This window comes from Bubalus bubalis, chromosome 11, assembly GCF_019923935.1.
Source record: "Bubalus bubalis isolate 160015118507 breed Murrah chromosome 11, NDDB_SH_1, whole genome shotgun sequence".
Lineage (NCBI taxonomy): Eukaryota > Metazoa > Chordata > Mammalia > Artiodactyla > Bovidae > Bubalus > Bubalus bubalis.
Window position 1 is genome coordinate 49002692 of NC_059167.1, and position 20550 is coordinate 49023241.

Consider the following 20550-nt stretch of genomic DNA (forward strand, 5'->3'; position numbering starts at 1 on the left):
CATAAGGGTAATGGTGGTAATGGCAACCTCCTTCAAAAGGACTTATGCCAGCATGCCACAGCTCCCAGGACTGTTGTAGTCAGTGCCTCTGACCCCGCGGCAGGCCACTCTCAACCTACACCTCCGCGGGAGATTCCTGGACACTCACAGGAGAAGATGAACACACATCCTTCTACTGCACCATCTTATTCAGATTTGCTAGTCCCTCCCAATGGAAGCGTCCACAAGTCTCTTATCCTCATACATCAAAGGGCAGATAGAATGAAAACCACAATCACAGAAAACTAACCAAACTGATTACATGGATCACAGCCTTGTCTAACTCAACGAAACTATGAGCCATGCCATGTAGGGCCACCCAAGACTGATGGGTCATGGTGGAGAGTTCTGACAAAACGTGGTCCACTGGAAAAGAGAATGGCAAACCACTTCAGCATTTTTGCCTTGAGAACCCCATGAACAGGAGAAAAGGCAAAAAGATATTTGCCTTTTGCTACTGGTGAAGAGGAGAGAAAAAGCTCCATAAGGAATGAAGAGGTTGATCTAAAGCGGAAACAATGACCAGTTGTGGATGCATCTGGCAGTGAAGGCAAAGTCCGAAGCTGTAAAGAACAATACTGCATAGGAATCTGGAATGTTAGATCCACGAATCAAGGTAAATTGAAAGTGGTCAAACAGGAGATGGCAAGAGTGAACATTAACATCTTAGGAATCAGTGAACTAAAGTCGACTGGAATGGGTGAATTTAATTCATATGACCATTATATCTTCTATGGTAGGCAAGAATCCCTTAGAAGAAATGGAGTAGTCCTCATAGTCAACAGAAGAGTCTGAAATGCAGTACTTGGGTGCAATCTCAAAAATGACAGAATGATCTTTGTTCATATCCAAGGCAAGCCATTCAATATAACAGTAATCTAAGTACATGCCCCAACTACTAATGCCGAAGAAGCTATGTTGAATGGTTGTATGAAGACCTACAAGACTTTCTAGAACTAACACCAAAAAAAGACATCCTTTTCATCATAGGGGACTGGAATGCAAAAATAGGAAGTCAAGAGATAACTGGAGTAACAGGCAAGTTTGGCCTTGGAGTACAAAATGAAGCAGGGCAAAGACTAACAGAGTTTTGCCAAGAGAAAGCACTGGCTCTTGGAGTTTTGACAAGAGAACTATGGACAGAGGTTCCTAACATTGTACAGTGATTAAAACCACCCCCAAGAAAAAGAAATGCCAGTGTATTAAAACAATAATCAATGTTTTGTTATAGAAAGATCTCCGGATATTTTGCTGAGTGAACAACTGCAAAGTAAAAAACCATGTAAATAGTATATAAAGAAAGCAGAAATAAAAATCTGTAATAGTGCTTACCTGTACACTATCACAAAATATTGCCTGAATGACAGAAAAGAAACTAACATGATTTGTTGTCTACAGGGATAGAAAATGGATGGCTGAAAGATAAAGATGAGATGGAATTTCTTCTTTGTATACTTTTTATGCTTTATAGTTTATAATCATGATTGTAATCATCCAAAAATTAAATTAAAATCAATAAACTATAGCTTTGACCCTTGAACAACCTGAATCTCAACTACATGGTTTCACTTACATGCAGAATTTTAAAAATAAATACTACTACAGTACTATAGTATCCTTGAATGGTTAAATTCCCAGATGTACAACCAAGGATATGGAGGACCAAGTGTAAATTTATAGTGGATTTTTGGCTGCTTGGGGTCAGCATTCCTAACCCCTGCAATGTTCAGGACTCAATCATATTCTATACTTCAATAGAAGTATCGAAGTACCCAAGTTCAGAGATACTGAATTCAAGGCTATTGAGTACAGCATTTTTAATAGTAGAAAAATCAAGAATTACCTAAAGGCCCACCAATAAAAGGAAAGGTCTAAGCACACATAGACACAAACACATAGCATGGAATATTTATATTATAAAATATTGTGTAGCAGTTAAAAAAAACCATAAGAACTCTACATATACAGACAAGGAGAGCTACCTAACATACATGCTTAGTGATAAAATAGTAAGAACAATATATACAGTATAGTTTCATTTGAATCTTAAAACCTTATGAATAACTGATAGGACTCATGTATACAGAAAATGAGAACAGAAAGATAAAACTTAAATACTTAAGCTTTAGGAATACTTAAATTTCAAGAAGATAGTGAGATGAAGGGGTGAATAAAGAAAGATTTTAATTTGATGCTTCATTTTCAGACTGTTTTAATTTGTTATAATCAACACATAGTGTATACTATTTGCAGAATCAAAAAATATCTGATAAGAGGTTAATATTCATGATATACAGAGAACTCCTAGAACTCAACAACATAAAAACAATCCAATTCATAAATAGTAAAAGAATTTGAATACATTTCACCAGAAAAGATAGGCAATAGGTCTAAAGTATATGAAAACATGCTCAATACCACTAATCATTCAGGAAATGCAAATTAAAACCACAATAAGATAGCACCTCACATCCACTAAAACGGCCACTACCAAAAACCCCAGAAAATAGTAAAGGTTGACAAGGTATGGAGAAACTTACGCAGTGCAGTCATTATGAAAAACAGTACGATAATTCCTCATAAAATTAAAATAGAATTACCATATGGAAAAGACCCTGATGCTGGGAAAGACTGAAGGTAGAAGGAGAAGGGGACAACAGAGGATGGGATGATTGGATGGCATCACCAACTCTATGGACATGAGTTTGAGTAAGCTCCGGGAGTTGGTGATGGACAGGAAGGCCTGGCGTGCTACAATCCATGGGGTTGCAGAGTCGGACATGACTGAGCGACTGTACTGAACTGAACTGAACCATATGATCCAGCAATTCCACTTTTAGGCATATACCCCAAATAACTGCAAGTAGATCCTGAAGAGATTCTGCACAGCCATTGTCACAGAAGCATTATTCATCACAGCCCAAATGTAGAAGAGCAACCTAAGTACCCATCAGCAGACAAATGGAAAAACAAAATGGTGAATACACATAATGGAATATTCTGACACATGCTACAACACGGATGAACCTTGAGGACATTATGCTGATTGAAATAAGCTATTCCAAACGGAGCATACTGTAGGATTCTGCTTCAAACTCACAGACAGAAAAGCAGAACAGTGGCAGCCAGGGGATGGGGGAAAGAGAATGGTGAGCTTTCGTTTAATGGGTAAGAGTTTCAGTTTTGCAAGCAGAGGTCCCTGAATGTATGGTGGTGTGGTAGAACAATGTGACTGTACTTAGTAAGACCAAACTATAAACTTAAAAATGGTAAATTTTATGTGTGTATTTTATCACAAATAAAAATAAATGAATTAGTGTGGTTTTATAATAAGCAAGGACTAGTGCAAAGTTTTGTTTAAGTATCTATTTGGGAAGAGGGAGAAAAACACTATGTTTAAATGGTAATTTAGAAAGCCAGCAGAAGACAGGATGATTAATTTTAAGTAAGTAACAACATCAGTCAGTGATTTTCAACCTTTTCCTCCCTTCTTTAATGCATCTGAATTCTAAATTTCTTAGCTCTCCCCTCAGCTATAGTAGCTCGTTTTGGATGGCAAAAAACCAGGGGCTTCCCTGGTGGCTCAGATAGTAAAGAATCTGCCTTCAATGCGGGAGACCTGGGTTCAGTTCCTGGGTTTGGAAGACCCTCTGGAGGATGGAGAGGCTACCCACTCCAGTATTCTTGGGCTTCTCTGGTGACTCAGACGGTAAAGAATTCACCTGCAATGTGGGAGACCTGGGTTCAATCCCTTGGTTGGGAAGGTGCCCTGGAGGAGGGCATGGCAACCTACTCCAGTATTCTTGCCTGGAGAATCCCTATGGACACAGGAGCCTAGCAGGCTACCATCCATGAGGTCGCAAAGAATCAGACAAGACTGAGTGACTAAGCACAACATATAACACAAGTAAAACCAGACTAAAGATTATGGGTGGTGGACTGGGGACTTAGAAGCCTGGATCCCTACTGATCACAGAGCTGGCGAAAGAAAAATTGACTTCCTTCTTCTTGTTGCAACTACTGTTCCCTGGATATTGCTATATGCAAATTAACTTGATATCTAATGGATGAGACTTAAAAAAAACTGCTCTCACTACCTTAAGCCTCTAGTTCTAACTACTTTTTCTTTCTCTAACCCTTTAAAAACAAGTCTTTACTCAAGTTCTTTACTTACCATCTGTTTACCTTTCATGACATTGAAATCAGGCTTCATTCCCTAGATACGGAAACTGCTCTGGCAAGAGAGTCTACGGGCCTATTAACTGACTTTTTCTTGTTTCCCTCTTATTTGAGCTGCCCGAGGCACAGGAGATTGGAGTGAATTCCAGTCTCAAAATAATCTCTTTTCTTACATTATCACACAACATGGTTTCTTGTTTCTCTTTTAAATTGTACCTCATTTTTGAAAGTGAAAATGAAAGTGAAGTCGTGTCTGACTCTTTGCGACCCCATGGACTGTAGCCTACCAGGCTCCTCTGTCCATGGGATTTTCCAGGCAATAGTACTGGAGTGGATTGCCATTTCCTTCTCCAGGGGATCTTCCCAACCCAGGGATCGAACCCAGGTCTCCCACATTGTAGACAGGCGCTTTACTGTCTGAGCCCCCAGGGAAGTCCTAAATACCTCATTTTTGGAGGGCTCTTATTCCTAATTCCTAAATACCAATTCTCTCCTTAACTTTATAGTTTCTCACTTCCTGCTGATGTTGTTTTTACTGCTTAAGTTTTCAGTGACCCTGCATGACCTACATGTGGAAGCAATCTAATTTTTTCGGCCTGGTCTCCAATATCTTCTCCTGGACTCTGATCATAAGCCTCCATGCATTAAGTACTGCACCTTCCACCTAGAATGCCCTTTCTGAATCCCTAGTCCACTTGGTAAACGTCTTAGTTTTTATTCAAATCACCTCTTCTGTGATGTCTGATTTCAATTCACCAAGATGAACTAGTAACTCTTTCTTTGCACCCATTTCTTTACTGGTCTGTTTCTCTTATTTGAGAGTAGGGATTGTGTGTATATAATGCTCAGTGAATTAATACACTCAAATTAATTTATTTTTTAAAACTTTATTTTAATTTGTCCTTAGGAGTAGTAAAGTTGAAGTCTTAATAGTGTTAGCTAAAAGAAAAGTAATCAGTGCCTAACAACTGCAATGTATGTTGGGAGCAGATAAAAAAGTTAAGGTAGTAAGAGCAGTGATGAATTGATAACTAAAAGATTCAAGATATGGAGCAGCTGGGTTCATAGACATGCAGTTTCCATGGGCAGGGGGCGGGGAGTGGTTACTGGAAAGGACTGATTTTCAATTAGGAGACTTTGTTTGTTATGACTATAACATGTGTTAGTACAGTTGGCATAATTTGGGACCAGTCAACCTTCTCTACAAATGCGTCAAATAATAGAACTAATACCTTTCCTGACACAGTATTTATAATTCTAGCTTTATTCTGCCACTGTACTATTACTGCTTTCTCTTATTACTGTAAAAAGTTGAGAAAGGAAAAATGAGCACTCTGTAAAAGGACTAGTGCTATGAAACATAGAGAAGTTGAGGAAAGACAGATTATCAACTAGCCCCTTGAGAATCAAGTCACTGGAAACATAGGGAGAAGAGAAAACCAGGATAAGGCTTCCTCTGTGAAACAGGCCACACCAAGGAAGCGTGAAAAAAAAAACCACACCTGAAAAGTTGTAACTTAAAGGCTAGACAATGTATTTAGGTTAACAACTCAGACATTACAACTATTAATGTAAATTTAAATGGTAAAAATCTTTTGCCAGTTTATCTCTTAGGTATATTTAATATACATATTCAGCTGTCAAATAAGAACATAATTTAATAATGCTGAAACTGATCACTTTTATGTTTTAGTTTACTATTTCTAAATAGTTAAATATATTTAAAATACAATTAAGGCTTGGAAAATGCTACTCCATAAACAGAACAGCATTTGGGACAAGTTTCTAGAGTTAATAGGGATTAATGTAAAAAGAGTTCAGCTTTAAGGTCAGAAATCCTGGTTTCAGATTTGTCCAGAACAATTGCTTCTGAATCATAAGGACCTCACTTATAAAGCAGGAATAATATCTGCTTTCATTTACTTTATACTGATGATCTAACACTAAACAATATATATTTAAGACATTTATAAATTCTGCCCACATGTTTAGGTCTGAGTTAGATTTTAAGCAGATGGAGAACATTTATATGCCATTTAACTCATGAAATGTTCACCATTTAAAGCTCTTAAATATGTTACTAGAATCTATTTCTAACTTCAAGGTTGTCCTCAAAATTTAAATTACACTGATTAATACAATAGAAATTACAAACTCATGCATAAGTACAAAAGAATCACAACTATATTAATATAGTTATAATTATAAGAATCACTATATTAACATAGTTATAATAATATAGTTATAATATAGTTTGTATTACTGACTATATACAAACGGAAAAGCAAAACAATTATGTTCCTTAAAATATTAAATATATTAAAAAAAAAAAAAAAGGATTTAGACATTTGTGTCCCAGGAAACACTGTAGCCAAAGTTGTCAAGTTTATAAATCTGAACATTTGTGATTCTACTCAGAATGAAAGCAAACAGATTTTCAAAAATGCTAAAACAGGCTGCATATTATTTCGTAAGAAATGTACTTAAGATTAATCCTTGTGTTTCTCTATAATACAGGAGGAAAAAGCAGCAGAAACTGTGGTTGCTGCCATCTCTGTTGCTAGTTGTGTGCAAACACCAGTGTTCTGGGACTGGTTCATTCACCAGCTTCTTCTGTCAGTCAGATTTCAAGACCAGAGACAATGTTAGATTACAACTTTTAGAAATGTAATAATGTGAACTGCCTAAAACAAAATGATATAAATGGTGAAACTAAAAGGATGGACAAATAGACACTTATATTAGACTGATATCCAAGATGGGTTACAAATACTGGTATCAGAAAATTTAACATACATTTAATGTGACAAAGGATCTTTTTTTTGGTTGAGAACAGGTTTTAACTATCATAAAGATACACAATCATGAATGTTTTCTGTCTTGAAGAGACAGAAGCAAAAACCCATCAAAAATAGTATAAGAAATTGTGAGAAACATTACTTTTGTAAAAGATTAACACACTACCTGTGCTCAACTAATAGACAAAAGAGCAAGGATTTTTTTTGCAGAATTTGAATATTACAGCAAAGTAGTTTTAGTATTTATCAATATAAGCCAATACACAGTGCAAAAAAAGAGAATGTCCAGAAATATTTATAAAAATTTATAATGTGTTAGGCTGAAAGTAAACCTCAACAATTATAAAAAATAAAAAACTGAATGAGCCACATTCTTTGACTACAATATATTGGGTAAGATGTTACGGAAAAACCCAAATGAACTTTTTGGCCAACCCAGTAATATAACTAGAAATTAAGTGCAAAAATGGAAAAAAAAAAAGTCCAACTCCCTCAAGCACATAAGAAGTTCCTAAGTATTTTGGCACAAAGGAGTAATCAAAGCTATAATTGCACACTATTAGAAAGTAATGGTAAATGTAACAACTGTACCCATACCTAAGGAATACAGCCAGAAATATAAGAGGCAAATTCATAGATACAAATGTCTTTATCTTAAGTAGGAAGTCTTCTTATCTTTAGTAAGGAAAAAACCTGAAAAAAATCAGGATAACAAAAATAAAGACACCTAAAAATGAGACGGAAGATAAAAAAAATAAAACCAACATATCAATCTTTGTTTTTTAAAAGAAAACCAATAAAAGTAAACTATGGCTAAGTATAATTTGAAAAAGAAAGGAAATTCAAATGAATAAAACTAGAAATATAAAAAAGGATATAACAGATAAAGAAGATACTGTTTGTAAGAGAATAGTATATGTAATATCATGCCAATATATTTGAAAATCTGAATGAATTCCAGGAAAAACCAATGATCAAAATAGATTAATGAAGTAAAAAAATCTAACCAGGAAAAAATACAAAAAATTGTCAAAGAATTACCTCCAACAAAGCCTCCAGGCCTAGATGGTATTATAGCTGAGTTCTTTAAAACTTTCAAGAACAAGTAAGTCCCATGCTATATAAACTGTTCCAGAGCACAGAAAATTAGGGAAAAAGTTCCAATTCAGTTACGAAGCTGGCCTAACCCTGATATCAAAACCTGACAAAGATAGCACAAAAAAGAAAATTCACTTATGAATATAGATGCAAAGATCCTACAAAATATACTTGAAACGAGAAATCAACAGTATGCTAAAAGATTACACATCCTGACATGCAGAAGACATTCATTCTAGGAATAAAAGAAGGGTTTATATTAGGTACTATCATTATATATCATATTAATAGATCATAGAAGAAGGACTGAATAATTTTAACAGATGCCCAAAAAGCATTCTGGTAAATTTCAGTATCAATTTCTCATAAAACAGCCAATATAAGTTAGAAAAGTGATTTCAAGCATCATAAAAAATTGATTGGTATGAAAATAAAACCATGGACATTTCTGAAAAAGAGGGATCATGAGGGAAGGCTGGTCCTACCGCTGTTAATTTTTAGCTTTTTAAACATTTACTGACTAAAATACTTAAAAATACTATGGTGTTGAAGTAAGAAGAGAAAAATACAAAGAAAGAAAACTGAGTCCAAAGGGCTTTAGTAAGATAAAAGGTACATTTAGATTAGTATTGTGAAAAAAAAATTTTGATTATAAATAAATAAGACTGGGATAATTAACCATTTAGAAAAAATTAAAATTAGTTCCTTATCTTAAGGCATTTGTTTACAAAAATAAACGTGTATACTTGGTCCAGAAAGACTAAAGGGTTATACATGAAAAATGAAATGAGTAACATCAAGGGAAAATACACATGGATTATTCAGCGGCTAGGGGCACTGGGAAGTTCTTTCTAAGCAAAATAGCAATTTCATAAGCTGCAAAAACGTAGACAGATCAGACTACTTATAAAAAATTAAAATTAAATAATAAACAGTAATCTTGAAACAATTACATTTTAATAGTTAATATCCTTAATATACAATGGTTCATAAGCCAGCAATTCCAATTTTAATAATCTACACAAAATTATAGTCAAGAATATTCACTGCAGTATTATTTGTAAACAGTTTCCTCATTTAAGAATTGTATAAGCAGTGGGGTCAAAATTTGATTAAACAATAATAAGAAAAGAAGGCGTTAGAAAAAATAAAAAGAAGTAATAAGCCAAAATGTTTATTTTTAGGTAGTAAGATTACTGGTGCTAGTTTTCTTTTTCATACATTTATGACTATCTGTCAAAACTTTCATGATGAATACATACTACTTTCATAATTAGAAAAACTAACACATTAGTCATCACTTTCATAAATACATGTGATTATCAGGCTTCAAAAGTTTCAACAAATATAAAAATTTGTAACAGTTTGTAAGTCAACTGTCTTTGCGTGTGGAAAGTCCCTTAAACCTTTTGGTTCTAATAATATCTTAATTTAGCATAAAAATACAGTTAAAAGAAAAGATACAGTCTTAGATTATAACTCATTTATTCTCTCAAGGAGATTTTGATTTTAATGACTATTAAAGGGATTGGTTTTCACACAAATATATCTGCGATTGCAATGAACAGAAATAATTCAAAATAAAGGTTTTTCAGTGAGTATTTAGAACAGAATCAATTTAAGACTTATTACTCTATGTTAGGTTTTTATTCAGGAAACCTCATTAAGGTACTCCAAACTGGAAGATGACTAGTCCAAAAGGTCTTCAGAAAAAGGCTCTTAAAAAATTTATATATATATTATATATATATATAAAATTCATATTCTTGAGGGCAGAAGCTGTGTCTTATTTATTGTATCCTCAGAACTTCTTACAGAGTTTGAGATGGCATATAGGTGGTATTCAGCAGATTGCTGTAGATTGAGAAAATGAACTTTACAGATTTGGGTCACAAGTACTCTTAGCTTTAATTTTCCTAAAGAGGAAACATCTAAAGCTGTTCAGTTAAACCTCGTACCCTTGATTTGTTTCAGACATTTCCCTTTAAACTTTCTCCAACTCTAGCACATTTCTTAAGGTGAGTGAATCAGAATTTTTAATGAGGATAGAAAGTTTTCTTTCTAGATACCAATGATCTTAGAAAGTGTCATTCTTTTGCATCATCTTACAATGGTTAACAGCAGCATTTACTTGATACTTTTCTTCCAAATTGTGTAAGGACAACACAGAGAATCTCCTTGCTTTGATATTTCAATATTCAGAAAATTTTGGTTTCATTTACTCTCCCAGAACACTCTAAATCAATTATAAAATGTTAAACAAGACTACATTTAGGATCTCTTAATTTTCTCTAATCAGAAGGGCCCATTAGCCTCTATACTTGTGCTTACCACGTTTAAGTAAATTACATGTACAATCAAAACTGTCTGAGTGTCTCCTATGTACAAGGCACTGAATTCCTTTGTCTGAGAAAATTCACAACATTCCATATACTTTGTTTTTTTTCTCAGGTCTCTATGCCTTCAGATATCACTCCTGTCATCTAGAAGAATTTTACAGAAATCCTTTCACTCAGTAATGCTGTTCTTTATTATACACACAATGAGCGAAGCTTAGACATGGAAGGAATCTTACAGATGTCCAAGTTAAACTCTCATATACCAGCATGATATTCACCAATGATAAAACAAATCATCATAGCCATAGTTAAGTTCTTTAATACATTGCATGCCAGACATACACACATACAACTTACTTGTACTCATCATAGACTTCCTGTTTGGGCAGTGAAGTCTCAGGATGCTCTTCTAGGGTATTTCGAATCCAGGAGAAGGCATGCATCTGCTGTGCCCGGCTAGATGACATGGCATTCTGATCACTAATCATAAAACAAGAACATATTTTAGCTGAAATAGACGGCAATTCACTGATAATTTTTGAGCCAGGCCTAAATGTTCCACTAAAGGACTGTGTGTAAACACACTATAAATGATCAAACCAAACTCTGGGCTTAGAGTATACGCCCAGCTTTCCAAACACAAATTGTCCACCTATGGTTGTGAGCCATTTTCTATACCTAGTGTTCGGCTGAAGTTATGGCCCTGTTACATCCCCTACCATTGTCTAAAACGGCAGAGGTGATGGAGTACTGAAAACATAAGGTATTTGTTTAGCCCACAACTCCCTCTAAGGGGACATCTGATCACTTACTTGCCTGTTCATTTGCCTAAACTTACGAAATCATCGAACTACAAAATGAAAGTTATCGAAAACATTGTTTATTTTCTATTTGCTTAGCATTCTCAAGTAACTACCCTAAAATTTTACTTCCTATGCTTTGGAATGGAATTCACACTTGAGAGATCCTGACAGGACAAATCTCCCTCCATGGGCCTTCCTGTAACTGGCCCTCCTCTCCAGACCAACGTCTTCATTATACGTTATAAACATTATACGTTTTTATTATCTGGCATTGTCACTTACAAACTAATTTCATGAAATGAACAACCAAGACAATGTGAGGGAAGCTCCTCATTTGACTCTGACATTCATTTCAGCTACAAAAACAATTATAATTTATGTATTTCCAAAGAAATTACTGACCAATTTCTAGGACAAAAAAAATATTAAAACAGTTACAAAATTTGGTTCAAGGGGAAAAAGTAAAAGCAGCAGATTTTCCACTCCATTTCTTTTCATACATATACTTTTAAAGTAGAGACTGTTAAGCATAACATCTATAAATGAAATGAATTCTGAGAAATTTTAAAAGGGTAGAGAAACTCAGAGTAGAATGTATGAACCAACAACTTATCTCTACATTTTCTAAATGAGGCTATTACATGTTTTTACTAATGAAAACAAAGTAATACCCAAGCACTCAAAACATCACACATTTATCATAAATTCATGTGCCATACAATTCACTTTTTCCTCCCTTTTTAAAATTCTGTGATCTGCTTACCTGACAACCTAAAAAAATTCTTGTACTTTATTGTTCACAATAGTTATGTTTATTCTTTGATTTTTCAGTTCAATTTTCAAAATCTCCCACACTGCATAAATATATTGATCTATTTATAAAACATAAGCCAATTGCATTTCACAGCATTTATTCAGGTACTCAATAAACTGGAAAATTCTGAAAGAGATGGGAATACCAGACCACCTGACCTGCCTCTTGAGAAACCTGTATGCAGGTCAGAAAGCAACAGTTAGAAACTGACATGGAACAACAGACTGGTTCCAAATAGGAAAAGGAGTACATCAAGGCTGTGTATTGTCACCCTGCTTATTCCACTTATATGCAGAGTACATCATGAGAAACGCTGGGCTGGAGGAAGCACAAGCTGGAATCAAGATTGCTGGGAGAAATATCAAGAATCTCAGATATGCAGATGACACTACCCTTATGGAAGAAAGTGAAGAAGAACTAAAAGGCCTCTTGATGAAAGTGAAAAAGTTGGCTTAATGCTCAACATTAAGAAAACTACGATCATGGCATCTGGTCCCATCACTTCATGGCAAATAGATGGGGAAACAGTAGAAACAGTGGCAGACTTTATTTTTCTGGGCTCCAAAATCACTGCAGATGGTGATTGCAGCCATGAAATTAAAAGACACTTGCTCCTTGGAAGGAAAGTTATGATGAACCTAGAGAGCATATTAAAGAGCAGAGACATTACTTTGTCAACAAAGGTCCGTCTAGTCAAGCCTATGGTTTTTCCAGTAGTCATGTATGGATGTGAGAGTTGGACTATAATGAAAGCTGAGCGCCGAAGAATTGATGCTTTTGAACTGTGGTGTTGGAGAAGACTCTTGAGAGTCCCTTGGACTACAAGGAGATCCAACCAGTCCATCCTAAAGCAGATCAATCCTGGGTGTTCATTGGAAGGACTGATGTTGAAGCTGAAACTCCAATACTTTGGCCACCTGATGTGAAGAACTGACTCCTTGGAAAAGACCCTGATGCTGGGAAAGATTGAGGGCAGGAGGAGAAGGGGACAACAGAGTATGAGATGGTTGGATGGCCTCACCGACTCAATGGACATGAATCTGGGTAAACTCCGGGAGTTGGTGATGGACAGGGAAGCCTGGCGTGCTGCGGTTCACAGGGTTGCAAAGAGTCAGACACGACTGAGCGACTGAACTGACTGACTCAGGTACACAAATGTACCCAGGTACACAAATAAATTAGCAAAAACTACGGGTAAACATTTAACCAAATATGATCAAAGACTAAAATATCTACTGTTTTGCCAGTCATTTTCTGATGATTTTAGAAATACTGCAAAACAGTAACAAGCACAACACACATATAAACAGTGTAACTGAGGCAAAGACAAGAAGAGATATACCTTTTCTCTCCATTGCTGAGACCAGAAGGCAGCTGAAGGTAGAGGTAGAGTTTCTCTAGGTCTGTAAACTTCTCAACTTCTTGCTGTTAGTTAAAAAGGATTAAAAAACAAAGGTCATTTTAAAAGTTGTTTTTCCCTCAACAAAATTTACTAACATCTTCCTAAAAAAATACTATCTAAATTTAAACCAGATGGAATGAGTCACTTGCCAAAGCAAAGAAAATCTAGGCTTTTTTCTCATCAGTAAAATAATACAGTCATGTTGTTTGACAAATTTATTGCATATAAAATGCTGATTAGTAAGAGAAAATGGTACTTTCTTATTATTTCTTACATCAAATCAATGCTGAGACAAAAATTCCTCATTTTAAACCTCATTTAAAGAAGGAGGGTTGTACAATGTTACAGGAAAAGTACTAGACTGGGAGTCAAGAGACTATTTACTAATAGCCTAACCATTTAACTGGTTGTGAGACTTCCATGCCTTATCAGGTTTTCTTTAAAAATGTAAAATGAATGAGATAATTTCTAGGATTCTTTTCTAATTCTCAAAAACCTAGAACATGTGACTAATGATGCTACTGTCAATGGGGGTGGAACTGAGGTTTAAAAATCCAGTTATTCCTCAGTATCTGTGGATAACTGGTTCCAGGAACTCCCTTCTCCCCCACTGTGGATACCAAAATACACAAATGCACAAGTCCTTTACATAAAATGGTGGTATACAGTTGGTCCTCCTTAAGCACCATAACCAAGGAATCAAATGTGATTCTGGGTTGGTTGAAACTGCAAGTGCAGGACCTCTGGATCCACAGGGCCAACTGTACCAAAGTACAAACAACAGTCCCTTTCACACAACGCAGATGTAATTATTCTCTGACTTGCAACAGTGGATGCTATTCGCAGAATCTATTTGTAAGATTGTCTGTCACTACTATTCTGCAACGTTGTCATTTTATCCATAAATGTAACCTTTAAAATAATTTCCACTATTCAGAGGACTGTATAGTTGTCTTCCCAGAGGAGATTGCCGCAAGATAGTTTTAAATCTGCCATAAATCCTACTGCAATAAAAACATATGTAACATTTTGGCAACCTAATTCATTACAATTGAACTGCATTACAACTGAATTGCACTGCAATGGAAAATATAGACAGATTACTGGCATTTTTGGTGACAGAATCCTTACATAATAAAGTACAACTAAACACAGATCCAATTTATTTAAAAAGCATAAACTGATATAATTAGCCTATTCTTATTCTCACCAGAATTCATTCAAAAATGGTTTAATCTTAGAATCTATCCACAGAATGATTTAATCAATTACATGCAATCAACTCTCAAATCTACATTGTTTTCATTCTACTGTCTATGGGGTATTTTCCAATTAGTTCTAAGATCTGATAGACTGACCAGCAATATCTTATACAACTTTCCCCTCTACAACAACAATAAAATCCTATAGAAACACAGACATTTCCTTTCAAAACTGTTATTTTAACATCTTCTTTTCTCTAGTTTCCCAGTGTTCAGTTTGGGAGTCTGCCTAGTTTTGTTCCTCTTGGTGTGTTCCATTCTAATCCTCCATTTAGACTTCTTAACTCTTTCCCCCATGTTCTTCCAGTCTCTGTATTTTCCCAGCCACTACATTAGTTTAAGTCTTTAGCTGTCTTTCTTTCAACAATAAAGGAGAACTCATTTACTCATTTATTTATTCACTAATTTTATTTTGTGTAACATTCCACAAATGATAAGTGTTAACTTATATTGTGTATCACAACCTATATAAAGGCTGGAAATAGATGAACAACACAATAGTCCCTGCCCTGAAGTAACTTACAATGATTCTTTTTTTTTTTAGTTTTTTAATATAAATTTACTTATTTTAATTGGAGGTAATTACTTTACAATATTGTATTGGTTTTGCCATACATCAACATGAATCCGCCACGGGTGTACAAATGTTCCCCATCCTGAACCCCCCTCCCACCTCCCTCCCCATACCATCCCTCTGGGTCATCCCAGTGAACCAGCCCTGAGCACCCTGTATCATGCATCAAACCTTGACTGGTGATTCATTTCACATATGATATTATACATGTTTCAATGCCATTCTCCCAAATCATCCCACCCTCGCCCTCTCCCACAGAGTCCAAAAGACTGTTCTATACCTATACATCTGTGTCTCTTTTGCTGTCTCACATACAGGGTTATCGTTATCATCTTTTGAAATTCCATATATATGCGTTAGTATACTGTATTGGTGTTTTTCTTTCTGGCTTCACTCTGTATAATATGCTCCAGTTTCATCCACCTCATTAGAACTGATTCAAATGTATTCTTTTTAATGGCTGAGTAATACTCCATTGTGTATATGTACCACAGCTTTCTTATCCATTCGTCTGCTGACAGACATCTAGGTTGGTTCCATGTCCTGGCTATTATAAACAGTGCTGTGATGAACATTGGGGTACACGTGTCTCTTTCAATTTTGGTTTCCTCAGGGTGTATGCCCAGCAGTGGGATTGCTGGGTCATATGGCAGTTCTATTTCCAGTTTTTTAAGGAATCTCCACACTGTTCTCCATAGTGGCTGTACTAGTTTGCATTCCCACCAACAGTGTAAGAGGGTTCCCTTTTCTCTACACCCTCTCCAGCATTTATTGCTTGTAGATTTTTGGATAGCAGCCATTCTGACTGGCGTGAAATGGTACCTCATTGTGGTTTTGATTTGCATTTCTCTGATAATGAGTGATGTTGAGCATCTTTTCATGTGCTTATTAGCCATCTGTATGTCTTCTTTGGAGAAATGTCTGTTTAGCTCTTTGGCCCACAATGATTCTTGAGTTACTAAAAAATTTCTAACTATCTGTTTTGCCTGTATCTATCTTTCCCCACTTTAATCTGTCTTAAATATAGTTCCTTAATACCTCTTGTTGAAATTACTAACATCACCCACTTAAGCCCAACAGAGCCTTTCACATTAAATCAAAAATAGTTTATGTTACCAAAAAACCCATGAGTATTATTATGGGCAAAGTCTAAGAAAATGCAACACAAAATATCTTTTTTTTTCCCCCTTGGGTAAACTGTCTTTCTTAATGGAATATTATTCAGCCATAAAAATGAGTGAAATCTTGCTATTTGTGGCCACATGAATGGACCTTGAGGGCACTATGCTAAGTAAAACAAGTCAGACAGAAAAGGATAAATATCATATGATCTTCCTTTTATATGGAATCTAAAAACAACAACAAAACAGACAAAAACACTGAGCCCACGGATACTGTGATGATTGGTGGCAGCCTGAGGTGGGGGGAGGGAGTGTAGGTTGTGGGAGTGGAAGAAGGGGGTCATAAAGTACAAATTTCTAGTTATAAAATGAGTAAGTCACAGGGATATAATGTATAGCAATGGTGAATATAATTTCAAAGTAGCCAGGATAGACCTCCAAAATTCTCATTATAAAAAAAAATTTTTGTAGCTATGTATGATGATGCTGTGAAAGTGCTGCACTTAATATGCCAGCAAATTTGGAAAACTCACCAGTGGCCACAGGACTGGAAAAGGTCAGTTTTCATTCCAATCCCAAAGAAAGGCAATGCCAAAGAATGCTCAAACTACCGCACAATTACACTCATCTCACACGCTAGTAAAGTAATGCTCAAAATTCTCCAAGCCAGGCTTCAGCAATATGTGAACCGTGAACTTCCTGATGTTCAAGCTGGTTTTAGAAAAGGCAGAGGAACCAGAGATCAAATTGCCAACATCCGCTGGATCATAGAAACAGCAAGAGAGTTCCAGAAAAACATCTATTTCTGCTTTATTGACTATGCCAAAGCCTTTGACTGTGTGGATCACCATAAACTGTGGAAAATTCTGAAAGAGATGGGAATACCAGACCATCTGACCTGCCTCTCGAGAAATTTGTATGCAGGTCAGGAAGCAACAGTTAGAACTGGACATGGAACAACAGACTGGTTCCAAATAGGAAAAGGAGTTCATCAAGGCTGTATATTGTCACCCTGCTTATTTAACTTATATTTAGAGTACATCATGAGAAACACTGGACTGGAAGAAACACAAGCTGGAATCAAGATTGCTGGGAGAAATATCAATAACCTCAGATATGCAGATGACACCACCCTTATGGCAGAAAGTGAAGAGGAACTAAAAAGCCTCTTGATGAAAGTGAAAGTGGAGAGTGAAAAAGTTGGCTTAAAGCTCAGCATTCACAAAATGAAGATCATGGCATCCAGTCCCACCACTTCATGGGAAATAGATGGGGAAACAGTGGAAACAGTGTCAGACTTTATTTTTCTGGGCTCCAAAATCACTACAGATGGTGACTGCAGCCATGAAATTAAAAGACACTTGCTCCTTGGAAGGAAAGTTATGACCAACCTAGACAGCATATTCAAAAGCAGAGACATTACTTTGCCAACAAAGGTTCGTCTAGTCAAGGCTATGGTTTTTCCAGTGGTCATGTATGGATGTGAGAGTTGGACTGTGAAGAAGGCTGAGCGCCGAAGAATTGATGCTTTTGAACTGTGGTGTTGGAGAAGACTCCTGAGAGTCCCTGGACTGCAGGGAGATCCAACCAGTCCATTCTGAAGGAGATCAGCCCTGGGTGTTCTTTGGAAGGAATAATGTTAAAGCTGAAACTCCAGTACTTTGGCCACCTCATGCGAAGAGTTGACTCAGTGGAAAAGACTCTGATGCTGGGAGGGATTGGGGGCAGGAGGAGAAGGGGACGACAGAGGATGCGATGGCTGGATGGCATCACTGACTCGATGGACGTGAGTCTCAGTGAACTCCGGGAGTTGGTGATGGACAGGGAGGCCTGGCGTGCTGCGATTCATGGGGTCGCAAAGAGTCGGACACGACTGAGCGACTGATCTGATCTGATCTGATGGTGATAAAGGTTAACTAGATTTATTGCAGTGATCATTTTATAATACAAGCATACCTCGGAGGTACTACAGGTTCAGTCTTAGACCACCACAATAAAACAAATACTACAATAAAGTGAGTCGTGTAAATTTTTGGTTTCTTAGTGCATATAAAAGTTATCTTTGCTCGTGCTCAGTCGCTAAGTCATGTCTGCCTATTTGTGACCCCATGACTGTAGCCCACCTGGCTCCTCTGTCCATGGAATTCGCCAGGCAAGAATGCTGGAAAATGTGAAAATTTATTGTCATTTCCTTCTCCAAAAGTTACCTTTACCCTGTAACATAGTCTATTAAGTATGCAACAGCACTGTATTTAAAAAACAAGGCACATACTTTAATTAGAAGTATTTTATTGCTTAAAAAGATGCTAACCATCATCTGATAATGCAGGCAGGTTTACCACAAACCCTCAATTTATAAAAAATAATATCTGTAAAGTGTAATAAAATGCAATAAAACAAGGTATGCCTATATATACAAATACAGAATCATTATGTTGTACACCTGAGACTAATATAATGTTACATCAGTTACACCTCACTTAAAAATATCAAACAAAAAACCCCAGCATTTTTGATGACTAAGAATAAAAAAACTTTGTTGTTGGAAAAACCTTGGTTTCTACAGTTTTCAACTTTTATATATACTAGAGAAAAGAACAGGGAAGAAATTCCAGAAGGAATTCAGAAGATAATCCAAATTAGGATAAAGTACCAAAGAGATGATTCAAAGATGGAATCGTTTTGAAAAAGATCAAACTCATTGCTGCATCCTTTAGTTTGTCTTTCAAACAGTGAAAAATTACTACTGTCAATTACTCTTTTGTTATGTGGGACTCCACACACAGAAGAAAATAATCGGAGAGTTCACTAAAACTGACATCAAAATTCTCAGAAGCAAATGAGAACAAAATGACTTAAGTGTACAGTAATGGCATTCTAGTCCAGTGAAGCTGAGTTTACCATGAGAATTTTGGTTTTGGATACACCTGTCACTTCCTGCTAATCACTGGCCTCCAAAACAGTGATCCGTGGTGTATAAGACCTTAACTTTGATTATATCAAGGCAAGAATATCATGTGGCAAGTATGTTAAACATCAGATTATTTGATATACTGCATAAAGATTTAAACATCAAGAGTAAAGTTTTGTTCCATGTGGAGATCCATTAATTGTCAAAAAGAAGTATGCTTGATGGATTTGCTGCTTTATTTTTAGAGGATTAGGAAAAAAACTGCATACATTTTAAAAAATTATAATTTTAAAATTCTGCCATAAAATAAAATAATGCATTAATATATGCTACAACGTGGATGAACCTTTGAAAACATTATGCTAGGTGAAAGAAGTCAGACACAAAAAACCATTTATCAAATGCTTTCACTTTTATGAAATATCCAGAACAGTCAAATCCATGGCGAGAGAAAGATTAATGGCTACCAGAGAGCACTAAGAGGACTGATTGCTTAGTGGGTTTCCTTGGGGTGATGAAAATGCTTCAGAACTGGGTAGAGGTGATGTTTACATAACACTGTGAATATGCTAAATAGTACTAATGAGAAACTTTATGTTACGTATATTTAACAACAATAAACATTACAATTTTTAATAGAGCTTGATATATGTGGCAGACATATCTGAGCATCTGACCTGAAACTTCCAATGACAATTATCAACATCCCTATTTATTAGGCTTAAAAGTCTTCATTTTCTTGAGTTGAAGAAGTGAAGTTCTCAACAAAGAGAGAAGTTCTCAAAGCAAAGTTATTAAAAGTGTCTTCAAGTTTAGGGGGAACCTCAAGTACTATCTAGTTTGTTTAATGAACTAAGGTGATAAGTTCCCACTACTGTAGTTCAAAATCTTGCCCAAAAGCTTATGAGGCTTTTCCCCTATAGTTCAATCTTTGCAAGAAGATATCCAAAAGGAATCTTGGAACTGAAGTTTGACTCAGATGTCAAATACATTCTAGGAAACCACTCTGAAGAATTTTTGGCAAAAATCTTGTTTATTCCCAACTAGGTAAGCAGATCTTGTGTGTCAATCATCCCATTTACATAAGCATATCTTTATACAGGTGGTTTTTCAGAAACTTTGAGTATGAAAACTTTGAAAAGCAATATTACAGACCTAATGTTGCAAATGGCCTAGATAATGCTTTGCCCTTTCACATCCTAGATAGAAA

At 35.9% G+C, this 20550-nt stretch overlaps 1 protein-coding gene across 4 annotated transcripts in view; it reads right to left on the reverse strand.

The window, feature by feature from the left end:
• RFX7 (regulatory factor X7) overlaps nucleotides 1–20550 on the reverse strand; it is a 144539-nt gene that overhangs the window by 32086 nt on the left and 91903 nt on the right. For all 4 annotated transcript variants that reach the window (XM_025295635.3, XM_025295634.3, XM_025295633.3 and 1 more), the window contains exons 4-5: nucleotides 13413–13495; nucleotides 10811–10933 (exon numbers count right to left, since the gene is read on the reverse strand). In XM_025295635.3, the coding sequence (XP_025151420.3) occupies nucleotides 10811–10933; nucleotides 13413–13495 (206 nt within the window). The remainder of the gene's footprint in view (nucleotides 1–10810; nucleotides 10934–13412; nucleotides 13496–20550) is intronic.